Raw genomic sequence first — 20,973 nt, 5'->3', positions numbered from 1 at the left:
TTTTTTGGCATCTGTACAGCTGATTGATAGCAAGTGCTTTGACATTCGAATAGTAATAAGTTAACTCAGTTGATGTCGTTTTAATTCATCAAATGAACCGAAAAAAGCTAATGGTTTCAAACAACATAACAAATAATAAAAACTCGATTTCGGAAATTTTCTATCTTAATATATCTAGCAATTAATGTGGCTCTATGCGTTGCGATTTATTACATGCAAAATTGTGTCTTTTTGTATTTGCTGCTTTTGCTGCATCAAATTGGCAATGTATTAGCATATGTAGCTGCGTTATTGGTTGCTAGTTTTTTGGGAATTAAAGCATTCGTGGTCAGTGCGTCAGACTCAATTTTGCTAGGTCGCAGATTCGAATTCGACACTTTGCCGAGTTTTTGCTTATTCGAAGTTTATTTCTACTTTTTGTTATGTCACTTGATAGAGCAGCTTTTTGGTCTTGTTTTCGCTAGTGTTTGCGAAGTGCAGCTTGGCCTCTGTGTAGTATAAATAGTTTTGAAACGGTTGTTAATTGCGAAAAAAACTTTGAAATCTTAACTTCCAACACACTTAAGGTTTCGTAACTTTTATAAGCAAATCTGAAGTGATTCAAATCTCCGCTTCGCTTCTGTTAAACATTTGCTTTGCCAACGTGCAATAATTAGCGCGAATTCGTTTTTCTTGTTGCAACATAATGTTTTGTAGCGTTTTTAATTTTAATTGATAAATGCATTTTGTATTCAGTTGTTAAAACTTCAATAGTTATTAGAAAAATTGGGTTCCACTTTCCAAAATTTTTTTTTTCAAACTAAAACTCTTGCAAAGACCCTGATTTATGGAAAAACACCACCACCATGTTACAGAAGAAGTACTAAGTTTATTCTCAGGAGTTCTATTTGAGAATTGTAGTTCACGCTTGCATAAGACAGCGTTTTGGACGAACCATAAAAAGACTGGAATAAATCAGGGTGTATAACTGACTAGCTTTGACATCAGGATGATGACAATATTATCACAAATGGTTTATTTTTTTGCTTTTTGTTATGAACACGTACTATTTGCTCGTGGTTAAATGAAATATTATTACTCGATAGCTCTTTTGCTATCTCCCGATACGTGAAATTTTAAGCTGAAATTTTTGTGCCTTTTGTTTGAGTGCACTTAAATTTGGCATATGGACTAATTATCCAAACCCAAGTTTTTTGATCGGCAGACACAACCTTGTGGCATTACTGGTTGTATCATAAAATTGGTGTTCATGCAATGGGAGAAGGTAAAGCTCCCATTTGTTCCGATTACAAATGATACGAGTTTACGCTTCGCCTCTTCTTTATAATGGATCATATGGAAAAGATAGCTCCGTTTCCATATGATGCAATCTTTCCCTGAAGGTAGGTCACATAGAATAGGTAATGTTATGCTGTCTGGAATTACAATGGACAGCTGTTTAGAAAGCGTAAAACGGTAATGCAAACTGAGCAAAAAGTGCTCAATTCTGTTCTCTTGATCCTTTGACAAGTTATAGTATGATTTGTAACAGCTTGAATCATTTTACAGAGCGTTTAGGACATCCAAATGCATCAAAAATTTAAATTAGGCGAAACTGGAATTGAACTTCAGGCTTCTATTCTTTTTCGATGCTGGCGTAATGTACTTTAAAAAAGTACAGCAGAGTGACTCTATATAAAACGTTGTCGGTTGAGTATTGAGTATTATAAATCGGAATTAAAGGGAAAATTCTGGGCAAACAGCTCTTCAAAACAGCATGGAGGATCTTCAACAACCTTCATTTGATAAGATCTTTTTCGTATCATGATTTTGGAGTTGAAGATCAAGGTAAGTTTAATTTTCAGTTACAGAGTACATGTGAGTTTGTTTCGAATTTGAAATGGAACATTTTTCTGTGAGAAGATCTAAACGGGGTCCACAACCGAGAAAAGTAATTTACAATTGGACTAAATATAAAGGCATTGCAAATTTGGAGAGAGAGCGTGCAGAGATGAAACTCAAAAATGAAAAACTATCTGAAAATAAGGAAAACGATTCGAGTGAAGAGATGCAGTCAGGTCCAGTGAGTTCAAGTGGAAATGGGGGTGCGACCTCCGAAGCAGGAGCTAGTTGTTCTCTCACCCACCGAGTAAGACAGAAAAAGAAAGTTGAAAAAGATAAATTCATGAGACACATTGATCAAAATTACAGCTCCTCCTCTCACACTGCGTCTCAAAGTAATCAAAAGGTCAAGCAAAAGACTGGACCAAAATCAAAAAAGGAAGAAAGCAAAGAATCGGTTCTCAAAGCTGCCACAGATCAGTTCAGTGATGCTGTGTTTGACGCTGACCAAATGGAGAGCCATAAATGTCTGAATGCTGAAACATCTGACGAACTTGACTCTGGGTCGATCTGTTCCGCAAATCGGAATGATGAATCAAGTGAGGAGGAAGAAACGAAGCAAGTGAATTCAGAAAGCGAAGAAGCTGTCAACGATAGCTGTTCTGAACTTCCTATGTTGGAGCGAATTCGACGGAAAAACGTAGCAAGAAATGAGAAGTTTTTATTGGAATTTGAACTACAAGCCGGGTGTTCCGTTCTGCCTCCCAAGAAAACTAAAAAATACTACCCGAGAAAGGAAACCGAAGTGAACCTGGAACCGTCGCGGAAATCTGCAAGATGCCTTGGTATCGGTCTTGACAACGAAAACGTTAACCCTCTCTCTGGAGTAAAACGCCATCACATTGGTTTGAACAGCCGTTTGGAGACTTTTGCGCACCTTCACAAGGGAGAATTCATAATTCTGTCTGATCCAATAAACTACGGCAAGCTCAGAAGTAGTTTGAAAGAGGCGGCAAACAGCGAAATTAAAGCAGTTGGCGAAAGTGGAAAGTCTGTTTTGAATACAGACGAGACGTTGGAGAAACTGGCGAAGCTGGAGCTGAAACATGTTGGCAAGTGCTGTGATGCGCGAAGTTACGCTCTTCAGTTCCACCCAGGGAACAAATTGATTGTTACTACCGGTGACAAGTATGGCAATTTGTGCTTTTGGGATATAGATGAGGACGCAAAGCATTGTGACAGTGGCAAAGTGGTGCCAATTTTTCTGCGAGATCCGTTCCTGGAGCCAATCAGGTGCATGAAGTACTCGCGATTTGATTGGTCCAAATTGTACACGTGCAGTTATTGTGGCTTTTTGAATAGCTTCGATCTAAATACCGGCCAGTTTACAAGACTATGCCAAGAGGAAAGTGTCAAATATCCTTTTGACAGTATGCGCTCCTATTATGATAAACTTAACGGATTCTACTGGTTTGACCTACTGCATGATGAGAAGACAATTTGCGTGTCCGATCTAATAGGTCACATAATTTTAGTGGACCCTAGAAAGCGTGGTGTATTCCCACCCGCTTTCAGCAATCGAGGAATTGTTAACAATGATTACAAAGTCAAATGCGTCTCAGCTCATCCGTCCAAGCCTTACATCATATCATCCGATCAGGATTCACTTCGAATTTGGGATCTCAGAAACACAAACGAGCGTTGCATTGATGTGTTATGTCAAGCGGATACGGTAAACGGTGCTTTTTTTAGCCCTGTTACCGGCGATAAAATCTTAACAACTTGCTATGATAGTTACTTGCGCGTATTCGATTCGAAAAATCTCACAAAAAATTCCGTCAAAGCCACGGTGAATATAAGTCATCCAGTCCGTTAGTAGTATTGTAATACATCGCTGATGTTAAGGGGTCCCTATATTTTGGGAAAATCCTCAACGAATCGTCCTCAAATTTTGCAAGGACTTCTCACTTCAGGTTTAGAAGAAAGCATAGAGTCGTTAGTTTTAATGATGAGGAACTCAACTTAGGTTTTTTTTTGCGTCCAGTCGAATCAAATCCACTTTCGTCGATTTGATTCGTTTTAAAATTAGTCTAACTTATTTGAGTCTAAAATTTTCAACTTATTTGTTTCTACCCTGCCTTTCTAGGATTAAGGGTTCAGTCGAGAAACCCGATTGCAAGAACCCTCTATACATAAGTGGCTACGGCTTTTTTTTTGAAAAAAAGTTTCGACCTTCAGAAAAGTCAAATTTTTGAAACTTCGACTGTACCGTTGTTTGAAAACTTTTTTGATTTTTCTCTGGCTAACTTGTCCTGGGGCGGTTTTTTTTTTGATGGGGGGGTGGGGTGGTGACGGACGTTTCCCCTTCAGGGATTCGACCCCATGCCGACCGAAAGGGTCCCCCTTTGTACTATTTTAATATATCCATTTTTGGCCGACTGATCTTAAAAATTTTCTAAAGGCGGCTTTCGTGCCAATTTTTATTTACTTTAGGGGGGAGCGCGCGCCGAAAAAACGCAATTTTCTGGTCGAAGTTTTCCAAAAAGAGCTTAAGTAAGCTCATTTTTCGAGTGCCAGCTATTTGGTTCCCGAGAATGAAGACATCTTCCTGGTGTGAAGTGTAAATGCATCGCACAAAGTAACCATTTATAACATTGGCAACGAGGATCTGAGTCCCGCTTTGGAACTGGTTGTCGACGATGACAAATATACTATTTGTTGTACTACTGCAATTCACCCCACTTATGTTATTGCTGGGTCCTCTTTTGCTGGAAGGTCATTCATTTGGCGCTAAGAACAGACGAAGTTCGAAACAATCATGATAGTTTTTGAGAAAGTCAAAAAGTTACAAAAACGGTCGCAAAAATAAAAAAATTCGATTTTTCAGATGGCTACAACTTAGTTTCTTTTTTTTGCGTGCAGTAAAACGCACTATTGTCGATCTGATTAGTTTTAAAATTAGTCTAATTTCAAATTATTTGTTTCTACCCTGCCTTTCTAGGATTAAGGGTTCAGTCGAAAAACCCGATTGAAAGAATCCTCTATACATAAGTGGCTACGGCTATTTTTTTTGAAAAAAAGTTTTGACCTTCAGAAAAGTCCAATTTTTGGAACTTCGACTGTACCGTTGTTTGGAAATTTTTTGATTTTTCTCCAACTAACCTGCCCTGGGGCGTTTTTTTTTGAGGGGGGGGGGGGGTGACGGACGTTTCCCCATCAGGGATTCGACTCCATGCCGACCCAAAGGGTCCCCCTTTGTACTATTTTAAGATATCCATTTTTGGCCGACTGATCTTAAAACTTTTCTAAAGGCGGCTTTGGTGCCAATGTTTTTTTTAATTTAGGGGGGAGCGCGCGCCAAAAAAATGCGATTTTTTTGTCGAATTTTTCCAAAAAGAGCTTAAATGAGCTCATTTTTTGGGTGCCAGCTATTTGGCACCCGAGAATGAAGACATCTTCCTGGTGGGAAGTGTAAATGCATCGCAGAAAGTAACCATTTATAACATTGGCAACGAGGATCTGAGTCCCGCGTTGGAACTGGTTGTCGACGATGACAAATATACTATTTGTTGTACTACTGCAATTCACCCCTCTTATGATGTTATTGCTGGTTCGTCTTTTGCTGGAAAGTCATCCATGTGGCGCCAAGAACAGACGAAGTTCGAAAAAGTTTTGACCTTCAGAGAAGTCAAATTTTTGAAACTTCGACTGTACCGTTGTTTGGAAACTTTTTTTTGATTTTTCTCTAGCTAACCTGCCCTGGGGCGTTTTTTTTTTTAAGTTTCGGGAGAACTCGATAAGTCAATTTAGCCGATCTAAAAATCGACTAAATTTTCGAAAAATTTAATTTTTTTGAAAATCCGCACCCCCCATCGAGAGAATCTTAGATCCGCCCCTGAACCTGCCAATTTTAAGTTTAGTGGATCAATCGAGATACCCGTTTGCGGAAATCATCTCTGCGATTTTGCCCTAATTTTTGTAGAAAAAAATTATTCTTTTAGGAAAAGTCAAATTTGTGAACTTGTGACCGTTTTTGGCATTTGTGGATTTTTTCGAAAACTACTAGAGCATTTCTAAAATAAATTGTTCAATCGAGATAACAGGCTGTGGACTTTTTTGCTGTTTAAGCATGTAGCTCTACTCTCGTTGGAAAAAGTTGTAGCCATCTGAAAATTCGAATTTTATTTTTGCGACCGTTTTTTGTAACTTTTTGACTTTTCTCAAAAACTACCATGCCAAATCTGAGATTTAGAGTTCAATCGAAAAAACAGATTATTGTATTTTTCCCTGCATAAATGGCCCTGCCGCTATGGATTCAAAGAAAATGTCGTGGGAGTCTTCCCTGCAAAAGCAGCTTCGCCCAATTTTTGACAGATTTAATAAAAAGATTTTTCACATCAGAATACTAAGGTAGGGGTCCTCCTATGTAAGGTCGGAGACTTTATATGTTTCTGCAAAATCCTTAGGAGAGAGTTGTTGTGAAATATGAGGACTCCTTTGTTAAGAATTTCTTTAACATAAGGGCCCTTAGAATCCACGATTTTTATAATACTACCTTTGAGATTCTAAAGGAAATGTAGGACCATTAAGAGCTATTTGGCACCCGAAAAATGAAGACATCTTCTTGGTGGGAAGTGTAAATGCATCGCAGAAAGTAACCATTTATAACATTGGCAACGAGGATCTGAGTCCCGCTTTGGAACTGGTTGTCGACGATGACAAATATACTATTTGTTGTACTACTGCAATTCACCCCACTCATGATGTTATTGCTGGGTCGTCTTTTGCTGGAAGGTCATTCGTTTGGCGCTAAGAACACACGAAATTCGAAACAAACTTGCAATTGAGTCTAAGCTCATTGAAACTATTCAATTTCTTTTTTTAAACTCTTGAAACTCAAAACTTTCATCTTACTTGATTTCGTATTTGATGCTAAACTGATTCTTGATTGTTTGTTGGATCTAAGCAGGTCTTAGTTGCTTTCAAACGTTATTTATATTTATTTTGTTGAAGAATAAATACTAAAGTTTTGTGTTCTCTGATTGATTTGATCTCATTGTATGCTACTATTTCAAAACATGAATGAAACCAATTTATTTCGATGATTCTCTCGAATGACAAAAAAGGACATTTGATGCAGACTGTTTTCATCCAAGGTTGTTCTACAGAGCTTACAGAGCTATTGAGTTCTAAGATTATAAAGTTTAATGGAACTAAAGATTCTGTTTGGGCCTCTTCACCATCTGGTTATAGTTTTGTGAGTTTTGTTCCGAGTGATAAAGGTAAGAAGGAACTTTCTTCGGGTGTGCTATTTCCAAAATCAGCTTCCACAAAGAATTTTGGTTTAAATTTAAGTGATGTTTCATCTTAAAGTCATTTCAGGCGTAATTTGAACTGCCATGAAAATTTCTGAAAACTCTTGACAAGTTTTTTCTAAAAAGCATTTTCTGCTGTTCAAACTAAAGCGCAACACGGGCTAATTGTGTATAAAAATACCGACACATATAACTTGTAGGTAGTTACCGCTAATATGACCGCATAAGCGGTTTCATTGCTCACGTGCATGATCTTTATAAAGCTGAGTTATCGAATTCTGATAGTTTTCCGATCGCCAACAAGCTGAGTTTCTTAAATAGTTTCAAAAGTTAAAAGTTTTTAGCATAGACAATAATGTCTTTTTAGCTGATCACTCGATAAGCTGAAATGCTTCTGGTTGGCCTCTCCACGCATTTGGTTAAGTTGTTTAGTACGGTTTGCTTTTTAAACAGTTGAATCTCTTTTCTCGATGATTCCAACTATTTTTACTTTTCATTTCACATTCGGGCAGCAGAGCTCAAGTTCATCACCTTTTTTGCTGTTTCTGGTTAAGCGGTTAAAAATTTAATTTATTTTTGTTAAGGTGAAATTTTCACAAGACGAACTTAACCCCCCAAATAATAGCAACCACGCCAGAAGTTTTTTTTTCTAGGTTCTGTGAAAAAATTGTTTTCTGCAAATCTTTCGTTTTTGAGCTTAAGGGGAATCAAAAAAATCCTGTGTGTACACAAGCGACGATTGATTGTGTCATCCGATTAATTCTTTTTTCTTAAATAACTTAATTTTCATCTTCCTGTGTTCAATACTTGTGCTCGTTTTCTTAATAAAAAAATGTTTTCATTTGGCGATTTTAGTAAGCATTAGCCTGACCACTTGATTAGAGCTCATTTTTGCAGCTTTCAGTGTATCTGATTTTAAAGGTCAATTCGGGATAGTGAATATTCGCGAAGTTGCCTCTTTTCAATTTGCGTAGTACAGGCGTTGAATTGACCGCTGTGTCATTTCATACTTTCAGGTGACGAATCGATGAGGTCAAAATTATCAGGGCGCTCAATTTTGGAGGTCGAACGACTAGCTGGAATAACTAGAAAAATCAAAGTACTTCATAGCTTATTGCTTACGTTGGTTTTTTCGATGCCTAACACATAATATACAATAAATGGTGAACTAATATTTCACGGATTAGTTCTGAAAATATGGATTTTGTATTCCCCGCAAAATTTATCCGTTCCTAAATAAAGATTCTAGCATCTTGGACAATTTCTTCATTGAAAATTTTATCATTTTTTATTTAAGTCACGATTCATTTCATAGTTGTTAAAAGATAGCTTGAACATTCAGAGCTTTGACATACTAGAAGTTTTTATATGCATAATTTTCAGTGTATGCTTTGTTATGGCGGCCCATTACGAATAATGTTTTGAAACTCAGACGACTGTTAAATAAAATTTGTAAAAAATTTTTACAAGTATTTAGATTCTTGCGCTTCAGCAAGTTAGTTAATAATCGAGAGTTATTTTATTAAAAAAAGTCATTGCAGTTTTGATTGAAATTTTGAAAATATCTTCAAATTTTCTAAATGGCGATAGAAACTCTTAAATAGTTTTGCAACCAATTTTAATGGTTTTACGCTTGCCAGAGCAAGTGACTTGTACTCGGGAACTAGGTTCTTTTTGTTGAGCAACTTTTGGAAACGTGTAAAAGTTAAAAGTTATTTCGACTGAAATGTCGACAACTTCACAAACATAATTTGAGCTTGCCTGCATTTTATATTCCCGTACTATTAAACACAAGCAAAGCTTGTGGAATAGTATGAACTCTCATTTTTTCAACTTAACTTGCAAATTTTCTTGCGACAAAATGTGTTTATTTTGAATTTTGAAAGTGTACTTTTTGATCGATAACCAGCTATTAAGTACCGCCAATGCTAAGGATATTAGGACAGACTATTATATTAAAAATAGCTTTATAGGTTCAAGGTATCATAGATCTGTAGCATAGCGGTAGAGAAGCCCGCAACAAAATAAGAGGGTTTGAACCTGCGCAGGGTCGGATATTTTTAATAAACTTTTTCGTATACTAGTTAAAATGTGTCCGCCTTATAAATTGAGGCATGTTAGTTGGTCATTTTTTTTAAATGCCTGGGTTTGCCAATGCGTCATAATTGACTTGCGTCACTTACAGATTTTTTGTAGACTCAAAATTTTACTCCTTCGATTTTTCCCAGTAGCGCTTTCAGCCATACTTTTGGTTGTGTATGCGAAGTGCACATTAGCCTCTAAGTCGAAAATTAAATGTGAGTTATACATTATTGGGTTTTTTCACTATGAGATTCCCTATTGTTTGGTTGACTAATAATTACTGGTTATCAACTGGTTAATTTGGCAGCCTTTCGATTACGAAACAGAAATAAGACAAACACCCCTGAAAAAATTGTCTGGTTGCTTGTAGAATTGATTCAAAGACCAAAAGTTAAGCTCTGTTTTGATGCTGCGATTTCATTGTTTTTTTGTGAAATTTCCATTTCACCCTTCTGTAAAATAATTGAAACTTTGACGAGTTTGATTCTCAAACGCATCGCAAGATGCAAGCGATTCGAAAGCTTAATGATCGGAATTTGAGCATTATAAATTTTGAAACGAGGCAAACTGCTTTTTAATCATATTGATTTTCGTTTATTTTGCTTTGAAGCCACGTGACACGATGTCAGCGACTGTCATCCACTTTTCAAAATTTGTGTTCTTTTTTTTGCGTTTTTCGTGCAGTTATTTTGAGTTGTGCCACTTATTTCAGATTTGTATGGAATACATGGCGGATAAGATCCACTCGACCGCTAATCAAGCTAAAGGTAAGATAAGAATGTTTGCGTAGTTTTTTGGTTTAGGGATTAATTGTTAATGAAACCAAGTTGATTTGACTCATTTATGTTGTGCTCTTTTTTACACTTGCGAGCATGCGAAGCGAAGTTTATTAGTACGAACGTTCTTTTTTTCCAAGCGTAGTCGCAAATTAAAGTGCTATTTTTGGTGGCACTTTTGAATCGGTAGGCTGCTGTAGCAGTATAATGGTATCTGAGCTTTGAAGTTTGATCAGTAGAACATTAACACAGTTGATGCATTTTTAATTCATCAAAAGAACTGAAAAGTTATTTGTTCCAAACAGTAGTTTTTTGAAATGCATAATTGATACCTTATTTGGCTTCATGCTTTCCAATTTATTAATTGCAAAATTGAGTCTTTTTGTGTTTGGTGCCTTCTTTGCTGCCACTTTATTGGTTACTAGTTTTATGTTATCTTAAGCGTCCGTGGCTGAGTGGTTTGTGCTTGAGCCAACTTAGGTTGCAGATCGAATCTCCGACACGTAGGCCGAATTTTTGCTAATTCGAGACTTATTTCTAATTTTTCATATTTCACTTGATAGAGCTGCTTTTTTGTCGTGTTCTCGCAGGTGTTTGCGAACCGTAGCTTCGCCTCTGTGTTTAACTTTCTTTCTTGAAGCTGGTTTTTCCATTTGATTTTTCAAAAGACGTCCAAATAACATTCTCCGTTGGCAAAACTGATTGGAAAAAAAAATTTTAAACAATGGAAAAATTGAATTAAACTTTTTTTCGCAAAAGGGGTTAATTTATCAAAAGGATCATGCCTAATTATAGAAGTATCCTGAAAGAGAGTTAAGTTGAGTTGAGGTTTCATAATTATTCTTTTTTTGTCCGCAGAGATAACTGCTAACCTTTGCTTAACAGTCTGTTGCCTTTTTATTGTTTAGCCTGCAAAAACGAAATTGGATTTTTTGATTTTTCTATAATGTTGCATATAAAAAATAAGAGTAACCACTCAGTGCAAGAAAATAAGAAAGGAAAGGAAATTTTGAGAATATAATTTTCCTAGTTTTCAGAAATGATAGACCATATCGTAAATGCTTATAAAACAGATTTATCCACAATGCCTTTAAATTAAAATTTTTGTGAAAAATGTTTTGGAAAATGTTGGCCAAAAAATCGCATTTTTTTCGGCGCGCGCTCCCCCTCGAAATTAGTATATATTGGCGCCAAAGGCGCCTTTAGAAAAATTTTATGGTCCGTCACCAAAAATGGATAGCTCAAAATAGTACAAAGGGTGACCCTTTGGGTCGGCAGGGGGTCGAATCCCAAGGGAAAGCGTCCGCCCCCTAGCCCCCCCCCGCTAAATCCGTCCCTGGGTTCTAGGTTCTACTCCAGGTAGCTTTAAAGACGCGAAAAAATTTTCGGATGTTGTTGTGAAAACAGAAATGATTGATTTAGACGATGATTCCTAGTAAGTCCAAAAAGGTGAGAGCGTGGTCTTAGATGAAGATCAGTTTGGGAGTCATTTTATGCTATCTTTTTTCTCTCATTTGCTCGTTTATTTCCCTGATTTCCCTTAGACATAATTAGTTAGCTAAATTTTGAAAATAAATAGCATCAGATTTTTTTTATTTGATACTTTTTAGCAGGGGCGGATCTAAGATTTTCTCGAGGATGGGGGGATTTTCAAAAAAGTTTCGAAACCTTGTTTTGACCAAATTTTCTGCACCGCAGGCAAATTTTTGAAGAAAAAAAACAGGCCAAAAACGGCGTTTTTAGGCATTTTTTGGAAAATTTTGACCAAAAATCGCGTTTTGTCGGCGCGTGCTCCCCCTTCAAAATTAGTATAAATTGGCGCCCAAGGAGCCAATAGAAAAATTTAAGGGTCCGTTCCCAAAAATGGATATCTCAAAGTAGTACAAAGGGGGGCACTTTGGGTTGGTAGGGGTATCCCTGAGTGGGAGAGGGGGCGTCCGCCCCCCTTAAAATCCGCCCCTGCTTTTTAGACACTGAAGACATCGGAGTAATTCTTCGATTCATGTCGTGGAACGTTGATCGTCTCACAGAGAAGCTCCTCGAATCCAGAATGGTCGCAATTCTCAACAAAATTAAACAACTCAAACCCGATGTTGTTTTTCTACAAGAGATAACCGACCCCGTTTTGATGTCCATTTACGACGTTTTTCTAGACGATTTCCTCGTGTACAAACCTGAAACGAATTACCATTACTTTGTAATTATGCTAGTCAGGCAGGCTACCTTTTCTAATGTGACTTTTGAGACTATAAGCTTCGAGAACTCAAAAATGGGGAGGAATTTTGTGCGTTGCAATGCAGAGTACCTGGGAATGCCATTAACGTTTCTCACAACTCATCTTGGTGAGTTTAGTTATGATCACGATTCCAACTTTTTTGATAATTAATGTTAGTTGTAGCCTTTTTCTTATTTTTCTATAACCTCTATTTCTTAGAATTTGGAACTAAGTCATTATAACTCTCCGAAAAGAATAACTTTTAGTCTTTAGACTAGCGAGCTTGCGAGTATAGTGTGTTAGTACGGACATTCATTTTTGTAAACCAACTCGCAAATAAAAATGCTCTTTTTGTGGCAGTTTTGCTATAATATCAATCTGTAGCCTCGGAAATTTCGTTTTATTTGTGACTAGTGTTAGTGGATTGTGAAGTGTCCTTGGCTGAGTGGTTAGTGCGTGCACAATATCTAGGCCGTAGCATGTAATCCGAAACGTACCCGATTTTTTAATAATTCGAGGCTTAATACTATTTTTTCTTAGTTCACTTTTAAGAGCTGATTTTTAGTTGTAATTTTGCAAATTTCTGCCTCTGTATAAAGTTTGCTATAAAAACTTTGGTGGAAATTGATTTTTAGGAAGAATAGGAAAAATGAAAGAAAGTTATTTTTCCAAGCCATTTCAAAGCAACAAAATTCAACAAAAATAACTGCAAAAAAATATAATAGCACCTTACTTTATGAAAAGAGACTCAGAGGGAACAGACAACGGGACTAATATCAACTTTACAGTCTGTCCTGTTTTATTTCATTTTGTATTCAACAATTTGTAGGAGAGAAAATGTATGTTTTTTTTCATACATTTTTATTGCGTAAAACATGATTCAAGAAAATCACTATTTAATCGAAGCACAGCCAGGTAAATCTGTATTGAGCTCTCAATGCCTACAAAAATGAACTCGAGTTGAAGTGAAACATGTAATTCATAAAAAAATTTAAAAATCATTTTGTCTGAAAAGGTCCTCAGATGTATCTGAAGTGCCTTTTTATGCCTCCGTTAGGCCTTTTGAAGTGTAAGAATTGAAAAAAAAATTCCAGCAAATTGATTGGCTTCAAAGTAGAATAATTGTAGCATCCACAATTCAGGGAACCATAACGCATGATGGATTTTGCATTGCTATTATAATAACTGAGCGGTCTTGGAAAAACATCTGGAAATATTTGTAATCTGATACTTTTGTCCCAGGTCTCCCAGAGATTCAAGTCCACTGAGAAGTTGCGATCTTGGAAAAACAATCTGGAATTTTTAGTAAATTGATACTTTTGTCCCACGTCTCCCAGAGATTCAATTCTACGGAGATTTTTATGGCCAAGTCTCGATAGAAAAAAAACGCATCCAATTTTTTTGGCTCTTCTAAAAGTCGGCTCTCTGACAAACGCTTGAGGTGGAGAAAGTCTTCAAGTCTGGAATGTGATGAAATAAGAGAAACTGACTATGTCTATTCGGGCTGGAGAGCTTTTCATAAATCCTCTGCGAATCGCCGAATTGCCGCTCATACATTAGATAAATTTTTTTCCACCTTAATTTAAGTCGAGATGTTACAGTTTTCAAATATCTTGTTGCAGCTGCATAACAGCGAAATTGATAATACTTATCAGCATCTGATTTGCTTTCTTATTTATGGAACGGGAAAAAAACGGAAATATTTTGAAATATTGTGTAAAGACAGGGCTGAAAGACATACAAATTAGGCATTTCAATTATGGAACAATTCCGAAGCAGCTTCTGATAAGAACTACATTTCTTATTCCATCAATAGCACTGGTTTGCTCTTGGTTAAGGCTTTTCATGATTTAAATGTCGAGAGAAAATGTAATCACTTTTCAGAGAGTTGATTTTGACAAGGTATTTGTTATGTGATTTTGGTCATTTTATCGCCGAGAAGACCAAAAAGGTGATTTTAGAGTGATATTGATACGATCTTTGGTTGATATTTTTAGATCCACTTTCTTGGTCTAGTAGTTTGAATAAGTTATTTGAACACCAGCAAGCAGTACTGTTAAATTTCTTTCAAGTTTTTGATATTTGTTTTACAGAGAGCAAAAAACCGAACGCATCAACCAGAATTGAGCAGTTGCAGCTGTGCGTGAATGAATTGACAGGCAACAGTGGATCTGAGTTCAGACTTCTGGCTGGCGATCTGAACCTGAGAGACTATGAGCTACACAAAGTGCAGAACATGGGCACTGTCAAGGACGCCTGGATTGAAGCTGGTTAAGATGTTTTGAATTAAGTCTGTTCGATGTTTTGAGTTGCGTTACTTTTTGTATGTTGGCTAGTTTTTTTTTGCATATTTATTCAGAAAGTTACAGAACAGACTTACGAAACTCTTTAATACTGGCCGCAAAAATCGATTGAATCACCGGGTTTTTCATAAACCAAACCCCAAAAAATCGTCTTGCCTCGTTGATAATTGGGCTCAATATCGGAATTTGTACTCCTGGGTAAGCATTTATCAGTTCTTGAAGTATTAGAGTGCAGGTTGATTTCGCTCCCTTATTTTACTTAATTATTATATGAAAAGTTCAATATCAATAGCCTAAATGGACGAACAAAACATTTTTGAACCGATTTGAAATTTTTGGTTGTATTGATTGTTTTTTTGTTTAATAATCTGCCAAAATATCGTTCAGAATCAAAGAAGCTGGTATTTTAAACTTATCTGGAAGCAAATGATTACTATGTAAATGAAAAGCTACATATTCCTGGGCGATATGACATTCAGGTTCGGTGAAAGAGCATCAGTATACCTGGGACATGTCTATCAACGACAACTTGCAAGACACGCCAAACAAGCCTCTCGCTTGGAAGTGTCGCTTCGACCGAATGTATTACATATCCGAAAAGCACAAGTCAGAGCCAGGTACTTGCTGTTCATCGAAACAGACAGAAGCGAAGGATCGATTCGAGCTGAAAAAATTCGAACTTATTGGAATGGAGAGACTTGCGTGTGGATTGTTTACAAGCGATCATTTTGGAATGTGGGCTGAATTTAAGGTCAATTTAACGTAGTTGAAAGTCAATGAAAATAATGTGAGGTAATTTTGATCATAGAAATTTATTATCTGCTCTTTAATACTAAACCCTTTAGATTTTTAGTTTAATTTACAGATTTTTGAAATGAAATGGCGTTGGTTATCTATATATTTATGTAGTGAGTTTTTAGAAGTATTTATTTCACTTGCGAGAGCAATTGGCTATTGACCTGTTTTCGGGAACTGGACATTTTTCCCGTAAACAGTTTTTATAACAAAAATATGCGCTCAATTTCTGCTGCTGCATCTGCTGCACAGACATGCTCAATTTCTTGAAAATTCAAATTAAAGTGAATTTTGTGATATCTTACAAGACTATCGTTAGGGAAGACTAATTTATAATTCCAGATAATTAAATTGTTCTTCAATTAATGGTTTTTCTCTTTGAGAACTGCTGAGATCTACAGAGATTCGTGTTAGTCCGATCGACTTAGCGGTGTACCGAAGGTTTCAGTTACAGTGACCTTGGTCAATTATGTAATATAAGTAGAATAGATATATAGATCACTCAACGTTACGTTAAGTTACTGCTATTGCAGTAGCAGTATCACATACCTCCTTGGGTGAATTTTTTTTCACTTTTATGTAAATATTTTTATACTAACGATAGGAGTTTTTAATCTCAGTTTTAAAAGTTTCAATTTCAACTGCAAAATTTTTTGTTGGCTATTTTTCTCCTCAATCTTCCTCCAGTTCTATTCTCCAACTGGGTTCCAGTCTACTCCCTCGTCTAGAGAAGCGTATCCGAATTTTCGTCTGAATAGGTGTCTATCCAGAAGCCCAAGTTGCGTTTCAATTGGTCTATTTTTTCGTGTTTTAAAGTAGATTAATCGTTTCCTGTATTCTTGTGGGGTCGTTTTTAGAAGAGCCCCCTTGATAGTTCTTCTTACGATCTTTTTTTATCGAAGCTTGAATGGGTCGCCACAACGCTGGGGTTCCTTGCTCTTTGTTTGTCGTGAGCTTCTCCTGACCCCGGTGTCTTCCATGCTGGATTCGTCAGATGCGCCTGTTGGAGGGTCAAATCGTTCATCACGTTCTCCCGCAGATTGGTTTTTTCCTCTTAGTTCGTCTGCCGCTTTTTGTACTCCACTCTTTAGCACTTGGTCCTTAGCACTTGGTTGTTTGGCTTTGTTGGAATCTTTCTTCGTGGAACGACGAATTGGCCTGCTAAGACTGAAGTTGCAGTTCCTCATCCGAGTCACTCTCCTGCAACTTCTCAGATGAACTAATCTTTTGGAGTTTTTTTCGTGGCCCCGCTAATGAGCTCTTACTCGAGCCTTGCCCCGGTTCTGGTTGCAGATGAATTTTGCTTCTACAATATCCGATTTTTGGTAGATTGAACCTTTGGATGTTTTCACTGTCGACCCTCTCTCGGACGCTATTTTTCCTTTTAAAGGCTTCATGAAAGCCTGGCCGCTTTTTCTAAGATCTTCTTTGACCTCAATGAATCCCTTCTTCCAGGAGTAAATCATTTCTTTTCTTAGTTCGGGATTAAACTGGCCAGCTGCATCCCTTATGGGCAATATGTCGTTCTTTGCGGTGTCTCTACGCTTCTCATTCTATCTGGCGTTTGCTTCCAATAGATATTGTAGGACCTTTGCTCGTTTTCGCTCTCGTGCTGTTCTAATTTGTTGTTTGTACATCGGATTGGCTTCTCTGCTGAGTGATATTTTTTTGACAATTTTCAGGTTTTCTTTGGACTGGTCGTTTTTTCTCTTGAGTTGGGATACTGTCAGCGCAGAGATCGTTCCAGATGTTGTTTGTCTAAATAATCAGAATCCGTTAGGAATCTATCACGTATTATTTTTCATTCAGTTTTCGGGAGTCTTTTGAAATGTGCCTGAAACGGAGAAACTTGTATGGTATTTTTTTTTTTGTTTGTTCAACGCAAATCACGGCTTATTTTGCAGAGACAGAGTTTGATCGAGTGTTTTTAACACTATTTTCAGTCTTCGCTTTATCATTTGTATAGTTCGTGCTACTAATCCTAGTGGACCGAATTTTTGTTCAATTTTGATTTCTGTACAGATTTTCTTAAGTGTTTTACCCTCGCAGCCAAAAACTTGATCGGAGTGGATCGATTCCGGGATGCCATGTGTATCAAAAAAAAATTCGCAAAAATAGTCTCGTAGTCTTTCCGCTCATTGATTTGGTTACTTTTACTGACGGAAATTTCGAAAATCTATCAATAGCTTCGAGACTATTTTTTTCCGTTATGATTTCTATTGGATCCGCGTAATCTATCTGAAGTTCCCGACCCGGCTGCGTAAGCAGTAATAGTGGTTTGGATGCGCTTTTGGGAATTAGATATTTTGTGTTCTTACCATATCTGGTGCAACTTCGGCATTCTTCCGCGAGATTGACTATGTCCTTGTGCATGTGAGGCCGCCACAGTTATCTTGATACTACCAGCAACGCTTCCTGTCCTGGGTTTCCTTAGTGAATTTGTTTTAGTACTGACTGGAGTAGTGGTCCACCAGTATGCAATCGTCTTGCACTGCCATCTGGTTCCACAAGGGACTTTTATAGGGTCCAATCGGTTCGAATCCCTGTTTGTCCCCTCTCTCGATCACCCTCCTGAGTCGATCCATCCAGGTATATTCTAAGGTTAGCTCTGCGTGAAGATTCTTAATAAAAAGTTTTGAAAGCTTGTCCAGTGAGTCCTCCCCTGACTGTTTGGGCAGCTCATCGTCTTTTCTGGAGTTGTGGCGATTTCGTCGTGGTGGCTCGATTGTGCATATTTTTTGTTCACCTTCGGTATCCTCTGTAGTCGTGAGATCGACTTCGATCACCTGGACGTCACTCCGCAGGGTTTCATTAGGCTGTGTGGGTGATATACTGATTGAAACTGGGACATTATCTTCAGTTGCCGCTTCTAGTTTACGTGTGCTACTTGGTGGTGTGCTTGATTCTCCTCCAATTAGCTGTCAGAAAGAAAGCAGTCTGCTGTCAGCTTCCTTTTGTTGCTCCTCCGACAATTCCCTGTCATATAGTATTCATTTAGTTCAATTTACAGCCATCAATCAACTGTCAATCGTAGTGCTAAATAGTAAAATAGTATGTTAGCAGGTGCTGTCCTTAGCATAGTCTGTCACCCATGGTTAACCTTTAGTGTCACTCTTATTGTTAACTTTGTGAAATCAATTCGATTATCATTTGGAATTTACATACTGTACAATTAACGTTTTCAACATGGCATAGACAGCAGTCTCAGGTGGGAGAAAATCCACTGGGTATTACAGGATTCTGGCCATCGAAATGTACTGAGCCGCCAATGATGTGGGAGTTTTGGATTAACAGATTCCAATAGAGAATGGTCGCAAAACACACAATCAACCCGAAAAACTACTACTTTGCAGCGACCCTTACTGCAGCCCAAATCACCGCTTTGCCCGAGGAAGTTGACGGCAAGAATCGATTGGAAACAGAACACATATTGATTTCAAACTTGTATTTGTGTCTGGGGGAAAGGGACAGGACGAGCTGAACAAGAGATGACCACATCTGGATCTCTCAACGGTTCGTTATCCAAGGATGTGAGACGTACTGGAGACTGAATTCAAGAAGGAAAGGAAAGAGAGATATGAGACATTCCAACTTCTCTCTCGGACACAATTCATCAAGGAAAGTCTGGAGCAATTCCACTCTCTTCTAAGCGGACTTGCGGCCCGATGCAACTTTGGAACGTTGGAAGATCGTATCCTCAGGGACGTATTCATCGTAAATATGAATCACCGCGAAGCACAAAAGAAATTGTGCAGATCAACCAAAACACCGGAAGAGGTCTATAGGATCGCCCTTTCGTACGAGCAGGGCAATAAGTATGCCAAATCTTACGTTGCAAGCTCAGCCGGGGGATCCATGGGAACTCAAGGATCATCATCGGGGGTGGAATCCAAATCAAAACAGAACCGGTCGGGACTATACGAGAAGGATTTCGTAATAACAGTGCAAGAGGCAGAGGCAGAAACCAGGGACGAGGCTGAAACCGGGGGAGGGGGGAATCTGCTCCAGAACAAACGATGCTACAATTGCAACCAACCAAATTTCACAAGAGAACATTTGGATAGATGCCCAGCGAAAGGAGCCACGTGTAATTTCTGCCGTAAAATTGGACATATCGAACGAACCTGTAGGGGAAAGCGTGGAAATCAGCGAGGGCGGGTAGCAGTAGGAATGGTTCGTGAAAATGCCGACGATAGACATCTGGAAAATTCGGAGGATGAGGAAGCGTCTCAACACGCAAGTTCCATTGGATGGGTAAATAAGAATCCAGTAGTACATTCGTGGAATTCAAGCAGTTCAGATGGGAACTACATGGTAATGGCAATAAAAAACAAACGATTCACGGAGTTAAAAGTCGCTGGGGCACAGCTGCTGATTAGATCAAATGGGAAGTCTGCTCGGGTGTGGCTCGATAGCGGGTCCCCAATCTCAATTTTCACCATCGGGTAACTGAGAAGAACCCTTGGAGCTTCGGGAATAAAACTGGACGCCCTCTCGAACGAGGATAATGCATTTCGGGATTATGCAAATAATCCGTTTCAGATGGTCGGAACAATGGCTGTCACTTAAGAATCCAAAGGCTGGAAGATAAACGCGAGGATAAAAGTCATCGGAGGTAACTGCCCATCTATACTTGGAAGAGACCTGATGCCTCATCTAGGATTACAGTTGGTGCAACAAGCACCAGGGGACCCGATAATGTCCACTGATGAGGAGGACAAGGTGGCATCGCGGCAAGATGGGGAGCTGGACTCTTGGCAAACTTACTTCAGTGAGCATTTTTCAAAACTTTTTAACAGGATAGGCAAAACAAGAAATTATAAAGTGCAAGCAGAGTTTTTTGAAAATCTAATACCAGTACAGCAGAAGTGACGACGAGTCCCCATTACATTGCAAGAAAAAGTAGATACGGAAATCGATAAACTACTGAAACAAGTTCACATTGAAAAGCTAACGGAATGCTCGGATAATTACTTTGTGTCCCCAATCGTAATAACAGCGAAAAAAGACGTGTCTGTAAAACTAGCGCCCGAGTCAAGGGAACTAAATAAACAAGTGCATAAGATGCCGAATATTGAAGAACTAATGGACACAGTGGGGCAAACAATCAGCGAAAAGAAACCAGGGCATATATATTTTTTACAATTATGGACCTAGCCTAAGCTTACGGTCTTTTACCTTTAAGCGGGGAAACGAGCGTACAATGCAATTTTTCTGTTATCGGAGGTCGGTCGACGGGTACGTACCGGTTCAAAACCAGGTTTTATGGTCTAACTACGATGCCAGCTGAATTCCAGCGCGCAATGGATTGTGCGAATACCCGCAGGCGCATGCGTTTATCGACGACATCTTGGTAGTAACCAAGGGAACCGAGGTCGACCATATAGCAACGGTAGAGAAATTCCTAAAAAATTGGATCGGGAAAACATGTCGGTAAAATTAACGAAATGCAAGTTCGCTCAACGAAAGTGCGAGTGGCTGAGCCACAAAAAACATCTACAGGAATAACTCCATTGCTACGAAAAACAGAACCAATAGAAGCGCTAACGCCATCGCGGACTTTAATGCAGTTAAAATCGTTTATGGGGTCAATCCACAGCCTTCATAAGTATTTTCTAGCTTTAGCTGAATCGTCCGCGCCATTACGGCCGTGTATAAGTAAAAGT

At 38.2% G+C, this 20,973-nt stretch overlaps 2 protein-coding genes across 4 annotated transcripts; both read left to right on the top strand.

Moving 5' to 3' along the window:
* Nucleotides 1-1,848: 1,848 nt before the first annotated feature.
* LOC134848444 (WD repeat-containing protein 76-like) lies at nucleotides 1,849-6,754 on the top strand. 3 transcript variants are annotated; one of them, XM_063865906.1, is made up of 2 exons: nucleotides 1,849-3,692; nucleotides 6,393-6,754. In XM_063865906.1, exons 1-2 carry the CDS (start codon nucleotides 1,880-1,882, stop codon nucleotides 6,632-6,634), a joined length of 2,055 nt encoding a protein of 684 aa, XP_063721976.1. In that variant the 5' UTR covers nucleotides 1,849-1,879; the 3' UTR covers nucleotides 6,635-6,754. The 3 variants fall into 3 exon arrangements, with proteins under 3 accessions (XP_063721976.1, XP_063721975.1, XP_063721977.1); XM_063865905.1 differs by having other exon boundaries at nucleotides 6,384-6,754; XM_063865907.1 differs by having other exon boundaries at nucleotides 1,849-3,688; nucleotides 6,384-6,510.
* A 2,471-nt stretch (nucleotides 6,755-9,225) lies between these two features.
* LOC134848808 (tyrosyl-DNA phosphodiesterase 2-like) lies at nucleotides 9,226-15,278 on the top strand. The gene is made up of 5 exons (XM_063866320.1): nucleotides 9,226-9,252; nucleotides 9,931-9,985; nucleotides 11,965-12,336; nucleotides 14,303-14,479; nucleotides 14,992-15,278. The coding sequence occupies exons 1-5, from the start codon at nucleotides 9,226-9,228 to the stop codon at nucleotides 15,276-15,278; spliced, it is 918 nt and encodes a 305-aa protein (XP_063722390.1).
* Nucleotides 15,279-20,973: the final 5,695 nt, after the last annotated feature.

Source organism: Symsagittifera roscoffensis, chromosome 6 (assembly GCF_963678635.1).
Source record: "Symsagittifera roscoffensis chromosome 6, txSymRosc1.1, whole genome shotgun sequence".
NCBI lineage: Eukaryota > Metazoa > Xenacoelomorpha > Acoela > Convolutidae > Symsagittifera > Symsagittifera roscoffensis.
Note: the sequence above shows the minus strand (reverse complement) of the source record. Positions and strands in the feature narration are given on the sequence as shown.